This window comes from Zingiber officinale, chromosome 9B (assembly GCF_018446385.1).
Source record: "Zingiber officinale cultivar Zhangliang chromosome 9B, Zo_v1.1, whole genome shotgun sequence".
Taxonomy (NCBI): Eukaryota; Viridiplantae; Streptophyta; class Magnoliopsida; order Zingiberales; family Zingiberaceae; genus Zingiber; species Zingiber officinale.
Genome location: NC_056003.1, coordinates 22,877,727 through 22,895,123, shown reverse-complemented (window position 1 = coordinate 22,895,123; position 17,397 = coordinate 22,877,727). Strand labels below are relative to the sequence as shown.

General features: G+C 39.5%; 2 protein-coding genes across 2 annotated transcripts; both read left to right on the top strand.

The window, feature by feature from the left end:
• Positions 1–676: 676 nt before the first annotated feature.
• On the top strand, positions 677–2,935 carry LOC122022378 (SWI/SNF complex component SNF12 homolog). The gene is made up of 3 exons (XM_042580349.1): positions 677–896; positions 1,013–2,543; positions 2,639–2,935. The coding sequence occupies exons 2-3, from the start codon at positions 1,060–1,062 to the stop codon at positions 2,709–2,711; spliced, it is 1,557 nt and encodes a 518-aa protein (XP_042436283.1). The 5' UTR covers positions 677–896; positions 1,013–1,059; the 3' UTR covers positions 2,712–2,935.
• A 1,311-nt stretch (positions 2,936–4,246) lies between these two features.
• LOC122022377 (exocyst complex component EXO70B1-like) lies at positions 4,247–8,944 on the top strand. The gene is made up of 2 exons (XM_042580348.1): positions 4,247–6,435; positions 8,622–8,944. The coding sequence occupies exon 1, from the start codon at positions 4,375–4,377 to the stop codon at positions 6,418–6,420; it is 2,046 nt and encodes a 681-aa protein (XP_042436282.1). The 5' UTR covers positions 4,247–4,374; the 3' UTR covers positions 6,421–6,435; positions 8,622–8,944.
• Positions 8,945–17,397: the final 8,453 nt, after the last annotated feature.

The following is a 17,397-nucleotide window of genomic DNA, read 5'->3' as shown; positions in this document are numbered from 1 at the left end:
CATACTTTCTTACTTTGACCCTTCTTTGATGGGCCCTCTTTCATCACAGTATCATCATTTTTTTAAACTAACATTGTATATCCATATATTAATCTTTGAAATAAGTAATTTGATTCCATAAAAATTCTTAAAAATATTTATACCTTAACATTCCAGATTTATTATCCCATTAAAAAAATACCCTATAATATACCTACAGTATCCTTAGTTAAAAATCGAATCATATTTTTGGGACACTACACGAGCGTCCTATCGCTGCACGGTAATCCGATTTTTTTTTTCAATAGAATCATTGAATCTAAAGAAATGGATTAACTGAAGATTAGATAACTTATATGATTTAATTAGAAATTTATATAATTTATTAAGTTTGTAGGTGCAACTCACATAATCGAGTAAGAGGTATATCTACTATACTTAAATTACTATTATAATGATTGACTAATTTTTTTAAGAGTTTTTTGGGTATAAAAGAAATAGGCAAGAGCAATAGTATCTTTTGAGAATTTAGAAAGTGGTGGGGTGTGATTAGGAAATTTCACAAATATAGAGATGCTGTTTTATTTTAATTTTTTTAACACAGGTGTTGTTTAAGAATTTAAAACGTAGGGGTGGTTTTATAGAATTTATTAAAGTTAGGGACGCAGTTGGGAAATTTACCTTTGTTTTTTGTTAATCTTTTTGAGGGAGAAAATAGGCCGAACGAAATGGTGGAAGGCAGCGAACAAGCGCGGAGAGCAGGCAGAGGTTGCATCATCTCCGTCATCTAAACCCTAATTCTTGTTGGGGTTCTTCTTCTTCTTCAGCCAGTAAACTGACGGCGATCTGGTTCAAGGGGATCAGAAAGGGGAATAATCATTTCTTCTCAGATCTGCGTTCTGCCTCCTTCGAAACGGGTGAGATCTTTATCTGCAGTCGCGTGCCATCTCCCTTTCTCCATCCTTAGATCCGATGACTTCTTCGATCTTTTGCAGAAATGTTTTAATTTCGATTTTTTTTTTGGAATGTACAGTTTAGGGTTTGAAGGTATCGAGACGGTGTTTTTTTTTTTTTGGTCTGATGGCTTCCAACAGCAACAACCAACAGCGGGCCATGGGTGGGCCGCCGTCCCTCGCCCACGCTGGAATGGGCTCGCCGGCGTCGGCCAACCAGCCTCCCCATCTCCGTCCCCCGCTTCCCCCGGGCTCGTCCCCCTTCCAGAATCTTTTCCACTCCCAAACGCAGGCCCAAGTCCAGCCGCATGTCCACTCTCCCTTTCAGATCCAGATGGGTTCCCAGGTTCAGCTTGGTCATCTTGGCACCTCCTCCCCCTCCTTCTCCACCCCCGGTATGTCTGGAGGCGTCAAACGACCATCCCTTCAGAAGCCCCCAGCTCCCATTCCTATGTCTGCTATCCCAGGCATCAAGGCCGTTGATATAACTGCTGCTGCCAGGAGGAAGAAGCAAAAGCTTCCGGAGAAGCATCTGCCTGATCGAGTCGCAGCTCTCTTGCCTGAGTCGGCCCTCTACACTCAATTGCTGGAGTTTGAATCCCGAGTTGATGCAGCCCTGTCTAGGAAGAAGATCGACATCCAGGAAGCTCTAAAAAGCTCACCTTCCATGCAAAGGACCCTTAGGATTTATGTCTTTAATACCTTCGCAGACCAGACACGGTCAATCCCTGAGCCCAAGAATACAGAGCCTCCATCATGGTCACTGAAGATAGTTGGAAGGATCTTGGAAGATGGGGTTGACCCTGATCCTGTTGGTGGATTGCCTAAGCCAAACCCCATGCTTCCCAAATTCTCTTCATTCTTTAAGAGGGTAACAATTGCGCTGGACCCATCACTCTACCCAGAGAACCCAACAATTGTGTGGGAGCAGTCTCGCTCACCAGCAATGCATGAGGGCTTCGAGATCAAGCGGAGGGGGGATAAGGAGTTCACTGCTAGTATTAGGCTTGAGATGAATTACAATCCTGAGAAGTTCAGATTGTCACCAATGCTTATGGAGGTGCTTGGAATTGAGGTTGATACACGAGCTAGAATTATAGCTGGGATATGGCAATATGTGAAAGCAAAGAAGTTGCAGAACCCTACTGATCCTTCCTATTTTGTTTGTGATCCACCTTTGAAGAAAGTGTTTGGAGAAGACAGGATAAAATTTGCCACAGTTTCGCAGAAGATTTCACCACACTTGTCTCCCCCACAACCCATACACTTGGAACATAGGATCAGGCTTTCTGGAAATGGGGCAGTAGGCAATGCTTGCTATGATGTTCTTGTTGATGTTCCATTTCCATTGCAGAAGGAAATGGCATCCTTCCTTGCCAACGCTGAGAAACACCGAGATATTGAGGCTTGTGATGAAGTGATATGTGCCTCAATTAAGAAGATTCATGAGCATCGAAGGAGAAGAGCTTTCTTTCTTGGATTTAGTCAGTCCCCTGTGGAGTTCATTAATGCTTTGATTGCTTCTCAGAGTAGGGATTTGAAACTAGTTGCTGGTGAATCAAGCCGCAACAGTGAGAGGGAACGGCGTTCTGACTTCTATAACCAACCATGGTATGCTTTTCTCTTAAGTTTTCATTGATTTCACTTTGCATCAGGTGGTTAATTTTTTATGTGCTGACTATGAATTAACTATATATATTTTTTAGGGTGGAGGATGCTGTTATACGCTATTTGAACCATAAACCTGCAGCTGGTAATGATAATCCAGGTAGCATATGAAAGAAGACTGACGATCAAAGTATTCTCTGCAAATTCTAGATATGAATTGGCCTGTAGTTTGTAGGATTTCTATATGTTGTTCTTTGGAAAAACCAGATAAGCAAAAAATGCTTTTAAATGATCATGCTAGTTTTTTAGTGTAGATCACTTGAGTTATGCTTAGTTGATTGGCTATGTAGTTTAACATGTGTATGTTTGCTTATGACATCAATGTGGTTGCCATATCCCGCATAGCTTTTAGCTTTGATTGTATGTAGCTTTGTTTAGATTTAGAATATCAGTAGCAATTATTATGATATAGTTGGATAATGAACATGAAAGCTTTGGAGCCGTATGCTCAAATTTGATTGAGAACATTGGTAAGATATCTTATGCTCAGTCTTGGTTGAGTATGATTAAATTTAAATATTCCTATGCGATACTGGTATAGTTTTTCATTTTATTACTTAAGGAATATTAAAGTTATATTAGCTTATGAAATTTTATGATCTTTTGATCCTAGTCATCTAAATTTCATCGTGACACTGTGCCAGGTAGGACAACAAATTTGAAACTGATTAGGTAGTAGAGTTTGGTAGTATTCGAGTTTTTTCCCTTCTTTCTTCATGTTCTATGTTTAGTGTGGTTATCAATGAAAATCTATTTTAGCTAACAGCTATTAGTTTATTAAAAGATACACTTATTCTTCAGCAAAATAAGGTTTTAGTTTGATTTCTATTGAAATTAGAGTCCCTTTTCCTGGAAACACTAAATTTTATTTAGCTTTGGATTCGTTATATATGATTTAGGTTGTAGTTTTTGTTTTCGACTGTTCTGATTTTATGGCGGAAGATTTTTGATCGACTACCGTTTTTGAGAGGCTCATTAATGTGTTCAATCTGGAAATCGATATACATACACTTGATGGGTACAGGTTCCTTCACCTTCAGCTGGTTGGATCTTACTTGTCCAAGGTGACACAAGATAGAACAAGATTTGATAACATGACCTAAAATTAAGGTAACATTTAAAAATGATATAATACGCATCTGAATAGTTAATAAAAAATTATAATTTACTTTAAAAATATTAATATATTTTATAACATATAATTCAATTCCTTATAGAATTTAATTAATTTTACATCTTATTATCTCTCTAGTTTTAAATTGAAAAATCGGTCTACGGTGAAAGTATGTCAGAGTATATCGTTCTAGTTCCTTATGAGACTTTAAATGTTATTCCTTTTATAGAGTTTTTGTATTTACACGCTTAATAAGAAATTTATTGTTCATGAATATAAATATTAATAATTTATTTGACTCTGGAAGTAGGACTTGCTGCTATATTTTTGAATCCGTTCCTAGAATTCAAACATTTGACGAGTCAATATTTGGACATTGTTCCAAATTAAATTCAAAGTTGACAATTCAATTTTACACCTGTACAGTACCATCATTGAGTTCACATGTTACAAACCAACATAACTCAATAGAATTATAGAAACCCTCGCTATCATTTAATATATTAATTATTAAATATATATCCCATTCCCATCCACGTAGACGACTCTTCCCTCTTCTTCGTCTCGAAACCCTTCCCGGACCCTGCCCTTCTCGATCCCGACTCCGACCTCCCCGAAACCTCCACGCACCATCTCCACCACCGGATCTCCTGCCGAGCGATGGCGGCGGACGCAGCGAGCGGCGACGGGCAGGAAAAGGTGATCGCGGTAGCGAAGCACATCGTCAGCAGCCTCGCCTCGTCGAAGAACGCTGCCGAGGATATGATCCGCATACTTTCCGGCTTCGACAACCGCCTCTCCACCATCAACGATCTCATCCTCCCTTCTGCCGACGATGGCGGAGGTTGTCCCGACGGAGATGGCTTCGGTGCCTCGGAGGCTGAACTCCGGCTCGAGGCTGCCGAGAAGGTCATACTCCGCTGGGACGCCTCCGATTCCTTTGTGTGGGAGTCTTCGTCTCCCGAGGACGCAGAGGAGTACCGCGCTGCGGTTGGTGATCTTATCCGCTTAACAGGTTATAAAACCTCTCCAGGCGGCTGCAGTGGATCGCCTGACGGCCTCGTTAATCGCGCGGATATTGCACTCCAGATGGCAATGTCCCGGCTTGAGGAGGAATTTAGCAATTTGATGGTTCGCAACGCGGTCCCCCTGGACTCCAATGACTTAAGCTCCTCCATTCGTCGTCTGTCCATCTCTTTTGCATCCGACATCGGAGAGCCTATAGAATACTTTGAGAGCTCCGTTGAAGATGAAAACCAACACCATCAGCAGCAGCAGTCGCCACCACAGCACCAAGAAGGAAGTCCTGAAGATAGATCTGGAAGAAGTCTGGTGGACGAGCGGAGCTTAGATCTGATTCATCCTGAAGTTGTCCCTGATCTCATTGCAATCGCAGAACTTATGATATGGGCCAAGTATGACCGTGAGCTCCATCAGGTGTACTGCACAGTACGCCGGGATATCCTCGAGGAGTGCCTCTCTATTCTTGGCATTGATAGGATGAGCATAGAGGAGGTACAGAGAATTGAGTGGAGGATGCTTGATGACAAGATGAAGAAGTGGATTCAGGCCCTGAAGATCGTTGTTCGAGTTCTGCTCTGGGGAGAGAAACGGCTCTGTGACCAGATTCTGGCTTCTTCAGAGGAGCTTAAGGAAGAGTGTTTCACAGAAACTGTTAAGGGGTCAGTCATGCAGCTACTTAACTTTGGTGATGCTGTTACTATATGCCAGCGGTCTGCTGAAAAGCTCTTTCGTATCCTGGATATGTATGAGGTGCTTGCTGATGTTTTGCCAGATCTTCAGACCTTGTTTGTTGGAGACTCAGAGGACCTCGTATGTGTAGAGGCCGAAGGGGTTTTGCATAGATTAGGTGATGCAGCGAAAGGAACTCTTATGGAATTTGGGAGTGCAATCAAGGGGGAGTCATCTCGGAAGCCAACACAGTGGTGTGAGATCCATCCCATGACACGCTATGTCATGAACTATGGAAGATTACTTGCGGACTACATGAATACCATAAATTTGCTTTTAGATGATGGAACGACAAGCAGTGATCAGGGCAATTCTGAAGTTCATGACAATAGGAACACTGATGGAGAGACTTTTGAGAGCACAACTCCATTAGGTCGTCATATGGTTCTGACAATTTCATATTTGGAATCTAATTTGGATGAAAAATCCAAAATTTATGAAGATGGAGCAATGCAGTATATATTTCTTATGAACAATATACTCTATATTGTCAATAAAGTGAAGGATTCAGATCTTGGGAAGCTTTTGGGAGACCACTGGATAAGAAAGCGCCGCAGCCAAATTCGGCAGTATGCCACAGCCTACCTTAGAACTTCCTGGACCAAGGTGTTGTCTTGTTTGAAGGATGAAGGAATGGGGAGTGGTAACTCCAGCAGTGTCTCAAAGGTCACTCTAAAGGAGAAGTTTAAAAGCTTCAACTTGGCATTTGAAGAAATTTATAGGGTTCAGACCACTTGGAAGGTTCCAGATCCTCAGCTCCAAGAAGAACTGAGAATTTCAATATCAGAGAGGGTCATCCCAGCATATCGAGCATTTATGGGAAGGTATGGTAGTCAATTAGATGGTGGAAGATATGCGACAAAATATATAAAGTATACACCAGATGATTTGGAGAGCCAGCTTTCAGATCTGTTTGAAGGTTTATCTGGTGCCACTCCGAAAAAAAAGACTTAGTTTATGAAGTTACTGGTATGATCTAAGTCTCATCTTGTGCAAAGTTCAGATATTACGTTGAATGTAAATTTGGCAATGATCCTTTCTAGCCCTGGTATTGCTTATGCATAGACAGTCTTTCATATATAGTTTTTTTTTTCATAATGACAATGCATTGTGATAAAAAGAATGCATGTGTAAATATTCTACAATTGTGAGTTCTTGGAATGTTTTTAAGGGCTTAATACACCAGTTCAACTTTCAACCGAATCTATATGAATTGTTACAACTCATAAGCCATCAAACCAGCCATTCAGGAATGGTTTCAGACCAAGAGCTTATTTCGTGTAGTTAATTTGTTATCTGCCTGTCATATTTAATTTTGGTTGGATTTCTTTGTGATCTTGATTACTCATATATGTATTTCTTCCATTTTGTTGATTTATCAATTATTAGCGTTTAGAAGTTTTTCCATTAGGGTGTTTCTTTGCCCATCATGCAATAATTATCGTTAACAGAAAAAGATTCACTAACCAACCACCATAATTAGAACAAAGCGATTTAATGACAATGATGATTGTAAGTCCATGGTTCATAGTCTTATGTCACATATGATGTCTACATATTAATAGTTCTTTTAGATGATTTTACATAGGATTTTGAAATCTCAGCAATATTGCAAAATATATTGTACTCCTCGATAAAAGAAAACTCAACTCTAGACAAATTATTGGCACTTAATTTAGTCATTGTTTTTGTGCATAATTCGTGATGGTCTTGCCAAGTCTTTGCTTATTGTTGTGTTTTTGGGTGACCTTTCCGATGAATGAGAAATTGGTGGATCATCGTTGTTTTTTTTCCTTAAGAAGTTTATCATTTGTTTTCAACTTTTTCAAATGCCCTTTCCAAAAAGTTAGGAGACACTAACTTTAATGTTTAAATAAGTTGATAAATTAAATAAACAAGTATTAAGTTTTTTTTCCATAATAAAAATGAATATAAATGCTTTCATAGATTCCTTATGGGATTTCTAGGGCTAATGAGTGTCTAAGTATATTTTATAGGTTGTCTTTGAGTCGACTTAGTGCATTGATGTATATTTTTTTTTAATTATAATCATTACTCAACTTAGTCTTTCTTCTAGTATTAGTATGAATTCGTGGGGCTATGGTACAACAATAAGGTATCTAGGTTGTTATCCAAATATTTATGGTTTGATCCCTAGCTATGGGGAATTTGTAAGAATTTTTCTTCCTCATTTGATCCACAGCTATGGTAAATTTGTAAGGATTTTTTCTCTAAATGGGGCTCGACTAAAGGATGTTGGGTTTCTCGATCGTCCGCTGCGAGTACTTTCTGATTTACCTTGGTGGTCAGTGGAAAAATCCGTAGGGTCGGGCCGGTCACCGGCTAGCTGGGTTTATCATTTTTTTAAGTATTAGTATGAGTTTCTCTTCACGGGCATAACCGAGTTGGTACTTGGTAGTAGAATTGCTATGCATGAGCAAGGTTTGAATCCCTGTGGTTCATGCCATTAGAACATCCACATTTTGGTTAATGTGTAGATATATTATAACATCCAAATGATGTTACAATCAATGTGAGTGTGTGTTATAACACTTACATACACACTAGCGTTCAATTCTTTGAATGTAGTTAATGAGCAAGAATAAAATTGAAAATGTATTTATTTATTTAATATAAAATAAAAATAAAGATGAATGAGCGGACAGTGAGACTCACAAATAATGAGTGCCAATATTAAAATGAATATGAATGTGTTAATAAAAGAGATGTGTTAATATAATGGATATGTGACATGTGAATCCTATGCTTTCTGAAGAGTAACGTTCAAATTAATGCGGATGCCCTTAAGGAGTAAGATTTTCTCACCTAGGAGGCTATTCGGTATCGTGATTTACCACTCTTCCATAGGCCTTGGGGTGGACCATGGAAGGGCACTTCGAATGAGCATTATCACCATTTGCCACATAGTATTAGTATGAATTTCTCTTGTACACATAGTAGAACTTTTAGTTTTTATTGCTAACCAATTTTTAAACTCGGAAGTTATTATAAATACTTGTAGATGTCTTACTAAAACTATTATAAATAAGTTTATCAATTTGCACATTGTTTTTTTGTTCTTTTAATTTAGTTAGTTCTTTTGCGTCCTTAAAGCTTGGATCATAGTCAATCGCATGTGATCTTCTTAAATGCAGTGAGTTGTGAGAGGGCTTTCGAGAAGATTCAAATAAAAGATGACTAGGGGCGCTTAGACAAGGAACTCAATAGGTGATTCAAGTGAAGGATCATCAAACAACTCTTTAGAAGGCTTATATAAAGGATCATCAGGACTCTTTAAAAAGCTTAAGCAAAGAATTGTTAGAGAGCTCTTGAGAAAGCTTGAGCAAAGGATCATCATGAGAACTTTAGGAGAGTAAAGGATTACTAGTGTGCTCTTGAGAAGATTCAAGTAAAAAAATGGTTCTTAAGGCAGTATAATTAAAGGATTGTTAGGATAAGTGTTAACTAAATATGGCAAAATTCTAGTAGTTATATCATTGAGTTCGTGTTAGGTGTTCTTTACAATGTAAAATTTTTTATTAGAGAGCTATTTTAGTCTTCAATATTAGAGTATGTTTGGATGTTCTTATGTGCTATGGATAGGATCACTCTTCCATATAAAAGTTTTTGGTATGTGTTGATGATTTATCAATGTTTAATTAAGGACCTCTTATTTTCATAGAGGAAAAAATAACCAGATGTTCTTTTTCTACACTCAGAGCATCAAAGCATCACCAGAATCCTTTAAAGTAAAATTACTAGAAATCTTTTAGGTTTAAATTAATAACTATATTTTTCTAAAATTAAGTTATCTTGGGGGCCTTCTAAGGTTAGTAACTATAGGTTTTGAACATTGTCTTTAAATCTTTGGATTAAGTAAGGATTTACTTTATATAGATTTCCTCAAGTGCTTAAGGGAGTATTAGTCTGTTAAAGCATTATAATACACATTCCTTATTATAGTATATGAAAATATATTACCTTTCCTTTTAATTTCTAACCTAAATCCTTGATGATGTATCCATTAAGGCAATAACTTTATATTCGTATATAAATATCAAATTGTTATTCTTCCATACCCCAAGGATAATTGTTTTAGATTTGTAAATTTATTATGGAATGCTCTCTTTGGGATAAATGTCTTGGATTTGCAAATTAATCGATAAAATACGATGGATCTCATCTTCTTAAACATATTTTAAATATGATTTTAGCATATTCAATAAATTTAAACTTGATAAATCATACTCATTTAATAGAGACAACATTATCATAAGTCAAAGTAGTTTTCTAGTTTGGGCCTAGACGTTTTTTTTTTTTAACTTTGCGGCTCATTTTGAGTCAATTTTTAATAGGTTTTCATTAATGTCGATCCTCATTTGCTTGGGCATATCTCGAATTATTTCTTAGCAAATTCAATACTTTAATAAATCATTTTTATGCAGTAGACAAAAGTGCTCAATTTTTTAATTTATAGAGTACGTTTGATTCCAATTATTATATATAATTTTAATTATGTGATTACATAATGAAGATTATAGAGAATAAAATATAATCAAATATTATTTGATTCAATTTAGGTAATGTAATAAAAATTTGTTTGTTTAAAAATTTTAATGAATAATCTATTTTAATATTTTATTATATTATCCTCAGTTACAAAATTTATCATACATATTATATTTTTTATTTTTTTAATATTTTCTTTTATTTTTTTCCTTTTTTTATTTTTTTACTTTTTAAATATTTTTTTACTTTTTAAAAAAAAAAATTAATCTTTTACGTTTTTTATTTTTTAATTTTTTTAGGTTTTTTTATTTTTTAATTTTTTTACATTTTATTATTTTTTTAAAAAAATGCATTTTTTATTTTTTAAAATTTTAAATTTTTTGTTAATTTTTTTTTTACTTTTTTTATTTTTTATGTCTTTTTTATTTTTTAAGTTTTTTTATTTTTTAAAATATTTTTCATGCTTTTCTCCTATCGAGAGTATCTTTGGTAAAAAAATTCGTTAACCTCAAAATAAAAAAAAAAAATCTTAGGGAGCATTTGGTTTGTATTTTTTATGTTATTTTTTATTTTTATTTTTTGAGAAAATAAAAAATATGTTTAATTTGTATTTTCTACCTTCATTTTAAAAACAAAGGAGTATTTTCTAAAAAATTAAAAAACATAGAAAATGACAAATGAGAAAATACAGTTTTATGAAAAATGAAATGAAAATGTAAATAAATTAGACGCATGTTTAGTTTTATGAGGTTTTTTTGTTTTGTATGCTCTTTTAATTAATATGTCAAATATGAAATATTACTTATTTAAATTAAATAGGATTTTTTTGATAATTTTAAATAAATAACTAAAATTATTAAGAATAATCTCATCTAAACGCACCCTTAAAGTCTGACAAATGATATGATAATCTTATAAAGATTTTCTTTTAACCAAATGAACGCGAAGCAATCACTGCTTAATAAAACAAAAATCGGTACTGCCACATGGGCGGAGGCAGGTGACGAAATTTTCTGTCAAGTTTAACATTCGACGGCTATTATAGATATATATAAGTGAACTTCATAAATTTATGGATTACAAAATTAACAATATATAATTTATTATATTATCAGCCACGTATTTAATTATAATTTAAATATTAAATTCTTAATTTTAATTGATTAATCAGATGAAGAATGAATTCACGATAAATTCGCTTCACCGTCGTCTCCTTTCTCACTGAATCAACTTTTTTTTTTTTTTTTCTCGGATGATGAGCTCCGCCGTCAGTACCGTGCTTTAATCAATCAAAGTAATCAACTTAGAACTTTTAAAACAACAAAACTAATTAACGGAATGTAGATTTCTCTCAAGTTGGGAAATTAGAGAACTTAAAGTAGGGTGAGATTATCGAGGTCGCCCGTAACATTATGGTAAAAAATGAATATGCTCGTCTCTAATATTTTCGTCAATCTGTCCCAAGACTAACACGGAGGAGGTAAATCATAGGCGACTACTAACTTTTAGAATAGTGATTTACACATAATGAAGACATTTAATTACCTCAGATTTACCGAGATTCGAACCTCAAACCTCATTTTTTCTTCGGAGACATCCGATAAAAAAGAGGTCGCCCGCAACAAGGAAGATGAGTAGGAGGCGGCTAATGACAATAATGGAAAATTTTCGAATTGATTTTAATCAATTGAGATTTATTATATTTGATATTATAATCAAAATTAAGATCGACATGAATCAAATAGTAAAAATAATACTTCCAAATCTATGTCATATTTAATCTTTCAATTATTATTTGGACAACTTATATAAATAAGTCTATTGATTTTAGTAAATAATAGATCAAAGAATTAATTATCTATTCTACTTCTTTTCTTTATCTATTAGTTTTAATATGGTACCAGTGTGACGACTCTGCGTGAATCAATTTTCACTCGAAACTCTTCATGGTATATTATCTTCTCATGAAATGCTTCTACAAATACAATCTCAAAGGATGTTGGATTTTATATTTTTATCGGCACATATGATTAGTAAAACTTCACAAGCTGATCAGCATAATCAGCCTCCTCCCTAACATGGTCAACAAAATCAGATTAGAGGTTTTAGAGGTTGAGGTCGAGGTCGATGTCGAAAATGCTGTTAGATTTGCTTCAACTATGGGCATTATACTTAAAATTATTATAAAAGATATGATTCAATTTTTTGAGAAGGACTTGTATCATCAAATTGACCCCCTCCCTCATCTTGGCAATGTAGTACTCAATCATCTTGATGCGGTGGAGAGGAAAGTAGAAAACACGTAGAAGAAGGGAGGACATTTTGGTCTTTTCATATGCTGAGGGTTTGGGTATTTATGGAGAATTATTCATCACGCATGAGGAGGGGGGATTTTTTAGGCTTCTTGCACACCGCCTCTCCTCTCTCCTCTTCAATGCTCTTTTGATCGGCAGGCACGCCACTGAGCCGCCTCACGTATGTCGTTGACGCCAAGGAAGGCTCTTCATGGTTTTCGTCGCCATTGCCGCTGGATACACGCTGCCACCGCACGTCATCAAATGCATGTCACCGCTCATGCCACTTCCGGCGTCACCTCCAACGACAGCCACCTAAGCTTGCCAGCACCCCAACAATCCATACGCCATCTCCCTCCTCACACCACAGTTGGTCGACATCGCCTCCAGCGACTGCCATCGCATCCAGCGGCCAAGCGTAGCCTTTATCACACTTCCTTCATTCTGTTTAACTCACGCAAGAGACGACACAATTGCCACCACAAGATCCTCTTCTTCCTCCTCGTCGTCATGCCGCTTGTCGCGCTGGTGCAAAAAGGGAGCTGGTTCGCCTTGTTCATGAATGAGGACACCACCACCTCCCTCCCTCACCGGCCAGGCTGCCTCATCTCCCCTCTCCACGCCGACGCCAACAGTCACCTTCCCCTTCCCCCTTACATCGACAGCATCGTCGCCTCCGATGGCCACCTCTCTCCGGGTTGTCAACAGTCAAACACTGCCTTCATCTCCATCTTTTTCAGTGTCCACAGCCGCCCACCGGCAGTCTCCTCTTCACTGTCCACAACCACCGCCTCCTTTTGGCCTCGTACGCCGCACTAGCCTCCTCAACTCCGACAGACGACGCTAGGTAGGTCTCCGATCTCCCCCTCTTCCTCGTTGCCCTCGCGCCATGGTTGGCTAACGCCACCCTCCTGATCATCCTCATTGTAGTATGCTTCCGACGCCAATCCGACATTTGATCTATTTCTGTGTTCTGACCTTCGAGACATCGTTGTGTTTCAGTCTTCGAGTCATTTGGCCTGCTAGCTATTGTTATATTCTGGTCTGCATGTCGTGTTCCGACCTTCAAGCTGTTGTGGTATTCCGGCCTGCATGTCATTGTCATAGTACGGTCTACATGTCGCTATCATATTTTGGCCTACTTACTACCTTCCAGATCCATGCTGCATCTAGCTTTATGTCGTCAGATCCAGATCCTCATCCAGCTCACATTCATCTACTCTTCCGTGTCACGACGACTCCTCAACGTCATGACCAGCTCACTAATCTATTGGGGGCGCTCTCCTGAGCCATAATATGCCACCAAACTCACTCTTTATCCTCTATGCATTTCATTATTTTACTATTTATTTGATTCCTTATATATTTTTGGAGCATTCCTTGAGCATCTGGTACCAGTGACTGGGGCAACCAGTCGCTGTCTACAGGTAGCATTGATCAAAGGTATTTTGATGACTTGATCAACACAGAAGACAACGCATTATACCCTCCCCCTCCGGGTCATGGCAGCTCCATCAACATTCCAGTCATCTCATTCTGGTCGTTCTGTCTTCTCATCTTTTAGACGAGATCATATTTGGTGTCATCTGTGGAAAGTTCGCCTGATTTGAAACGTGAAGATGGATGATGTTGGAAAACTCTCTCATCACCATGATCTCAGTGGATTTCGACGAACACATTATATTCTCCCCTCACTCCACGGGTATTTGGGAGTCAAGGGATCAAGTTGGATCAACAGTCAGCAGGTGAATTTTTCTATTATATTCTCCCAACTCCACGGGTATTCAGGAGTCGAGGGATTGAGTCAGTGTCTTAGCTGGGCGACAAGTCAGTTTTTCTATTATTTTATATTTTCCCTCTGACTCCACAGGTATTTTGGAGTCAAGGGACCGAGGTGGATTCTCAATCGGTCGGCATGACTCCTCTATCAAGTACACTACAAGCTCTGCACCCTCCACCCATGGGGCTCAACACTCCTTTACAACTACAAGCTCTGCACCCTCCACCCATAGGGCTTTGCACCCTCTTATTGCTATAGACTCTGCACCCTCCACCCATGAGGTTCTACAATCTCTTACAGCTACAGGCTCTACTACCTCCACCCATGGGGCTCTGTACTCTTTTACCGCTACAGGCTCTGCACCCTCCACCCATGGAGCTCTACACCCTCTTACTGTTTCAGGCTCTGCACTCTCCATACATGAGGTTCTCACCCTTTTACAACTACAAGATCTACTACCTCCACCCATGGGGATCTACACTCTTTCACGGCTACAGACTTGGCATCCTCCACCCATGGGACTCTATATCCTCTTACTGCTATAAGCTCTCCACCCTCCACCTATGAGGCTCTGTACTCTTTTATGGCTACAAGTTTTTCACCTTCCACTCATGGGGCTCTGCACCCTCTTACTGCTATAGGCTCTGCACCCTCCACTTATGGGCTCTGCACTCTCTTATTGCTACAGGCTCTACACCCTCTTACTGCTATAGTCTCTGCACCCTCCACCCATGGGGCTCTGCACCCTCTTATGATTATAGGTTTTGTACCCTCCACCCATGGGGCTCTGCTTCCTCCTATTGCTATGGGATCTGCTCCCTCGTATTACTATAAGCTTCGCTCTTTTTAACAGTTATGGCTTATATTCCAAACTCCCAAACTGTTTGGCCAGGTTATAAGTGAGCATGCTCTCATGCCATATTCCAGACTTCCGATCCATTCGGTCGGGTTATAAGCATGCTATCACACCATATTCTAGACTCCCGAGCAGCCAACTAGGCTATAAACGAGCCTACCCTCGCGTTTATATTCCAGACTTCTGAGTCGTTTAGCCAGGTTATAAGCGAGCTTGCTCTTACACCAGAGTATTGCTACTCGTATCAGACAAGAGTATCTCTATTAGTATATCTTCTTCAGGCCTCAATCTCCCCCGTTCAGGGTCAAGCTATCTCTATTATTCTCGGACCAGAGTATTCCACGGGCTCCATGCCCTTTGATCTCTTGAGTTTCGTTCCCGCTTAGTTTATGGGATCTGCTCCCGCTCAGCTTGTGGGTTTCACTCCCGTTCACTTTCAATTACATAGGCTCTATGCCCTTTGATTTCTTGGGATTTGCTCCCACTCAGTTCACAGATCAACTCCCACTCGGCATCGCTCAGCTGCCTACTCAACATTCTTTCGGTCACTTGTTCGACATTTACTTGGTGGCCCACTCGGTATTCGCTTGATTGCTCACTTGGCATTCGCTCGATCACCTGCTCGGCATTCACTCAGCACTATTTTTCGCTGCTTGCTCGACATCACTATCGTCGTTTGATGGACATGGCTATCGTCGTTCACTCGATACCATTTCTCGAAGTTATATGATAAGCCCATCGAACTAACTCTATTCTCAGGAGTGATTCAACCTTTTTGATTGACTATCTAGTAAGTCGAACTCGCCTCTCCTTCGACTAGATTTAAGGGAGAGGCTTGTGATACGATGAAGAGGAAAGAAGAAAACACGTGGAAGAAGGGAGGACATTTTGGTCTTTTCATATGTTGAGGATTGGATTTTTTTGGGCTTCCTACACGCTGCCTCTCCTCTCTGATGCTCTTTTACAGGTGGCCACACAAGTCCAGCGAAGCTAGCTCCGTCAGATATCCCTTCGTTCTCTCTTTCTCCTCATGCCGCTGACCCGCCTCGCATATGCTATCGCCACCGAGGAAGGCTCTTCGTGGTTTTCGTAGCCATTGCAGTCGGATACACGCTGCCACTGCACGTCGTCTAACACACGTCACTGCCCACGCCACTTTTAGCTTTATCTCCAGCGATCGTCGCCTGAGCTCGCCAACACCCTGGTAGCCCATACATCATCTCCCTCCTTGCGCCACAGTCGACCAACATTGCCTCCAGCAATCGCCACTGTATCCAGCGGCCAAGCGTCGCCCCTATCACACTTTCTTTGTTCTGTCTACCTCACGCAAGCGACCTCACCACCGCCTCCACGAGATCCTCTTCTTCCTCCTTGCCATCGTGCCACTTGTCGCATTAGCACAAAAAGGGAGTTGGCCCGCCTCACTCACGGGTGAGGGCATTGTCGCCTCCCTCCCTCGCCAATTAGGCCGCTTCATCTCCCCTCTCCACGTCGACGCCGACAGTCACCTTCCCCTTCCCCTTGTACATCGGTAACATCACCGTCTCCAGTGGCCATCGCTCTCCGGGTCATCGGTAGCTCAACGCCGCCTTGATCTCCATCTTTTTTGGTGTCCATAGCCGCCCACCGACGATCTCCTCTTCACCGTCCACAACTACCGCCTCCTTTTGGCCTTGTACACCGCACTATCCTCCTCAACTCTGACCGACTACGCAGGGTAGATCTTTGATCTCCTCTTTTCCTCGTTGCCCTTGCGCCATGGTCGGCCAACGCCGCCCTCTAGGTGATCCGCACTGTAGTATGCTTCCGACATCGATCCGACATTTGATCCAATGCTGTGTTCTAACCTTCAAGCAGTCGCTGTGTTTCGACTTCGAGTCGTTTGTCTTGCGAGCTATTGTTATATTTTAGTCTGTGTGTCGTGTTCCGACCTTTGAGTCGTTGTGGTATTTCGACCTACGTGTCGTTATCATATTATGATTTGCATGCTGCTATCATATTTTGTCCTACGTGTTGCCTTCCAGATTCATGCTGCATCTGATTCTGTGCCATCAGATCCAGCTCCTCATTAGGCTCACATTCATCTACTCTTCCAAGTCACGATGACTCATTAGTATCATGACTAGCTTATCGATCTATTAAGGGCACTTTCCTGGGCTAGGCTAAATCACCATACTCACTTTCTATCCTCAACACATTTTATTATTTTACTATTTATTCAGCTCCTTATATATTTTTGGGACTTAACTCGAGCATCGGAGTACCAGTGATCAGGATAACTCAGTCGCTGTCTGCAGGTAGCATTGACTAAAGGTCTTTTGACGACTTGGTCAACATAGAAGATAACTCATTAGACCCTCCCCCTCTGGGTCATGTCATCTTGGTCGACATTCCAGCCACCTCATTCCGGTCGTTTCGTCTTCTTAACTTTTAGATAGGATCACATCTCATTTTGGAACATTCTCACTCTCCATCCCTCCTAATACAACATC

Excerpts from the sequence above, each read along its gene's own strand:
- LOC122022378 (XM_042580349.1), top strand. The coding sequence starts at position 1,060 with ATGGCTTCCAACAGCAACAACCAACAGCGGGCCATGGGTGGGCCGCCG. Across the intron at positions 2,544-2,638 it reads GACTTCTATAACCAACCATG|GGTGGAGGATGCTGTTATAC; the intron begins GTATGCTTTTCT and ends TATATTTTTTAG.
- LOC122022377 (XM_042580348.1), top strand. The coding sequence starts at position 4,375 with ATGGCGGCGGACGCAGCGAGCGGCGACGGGCAGGAAAAGGTGATCGCG.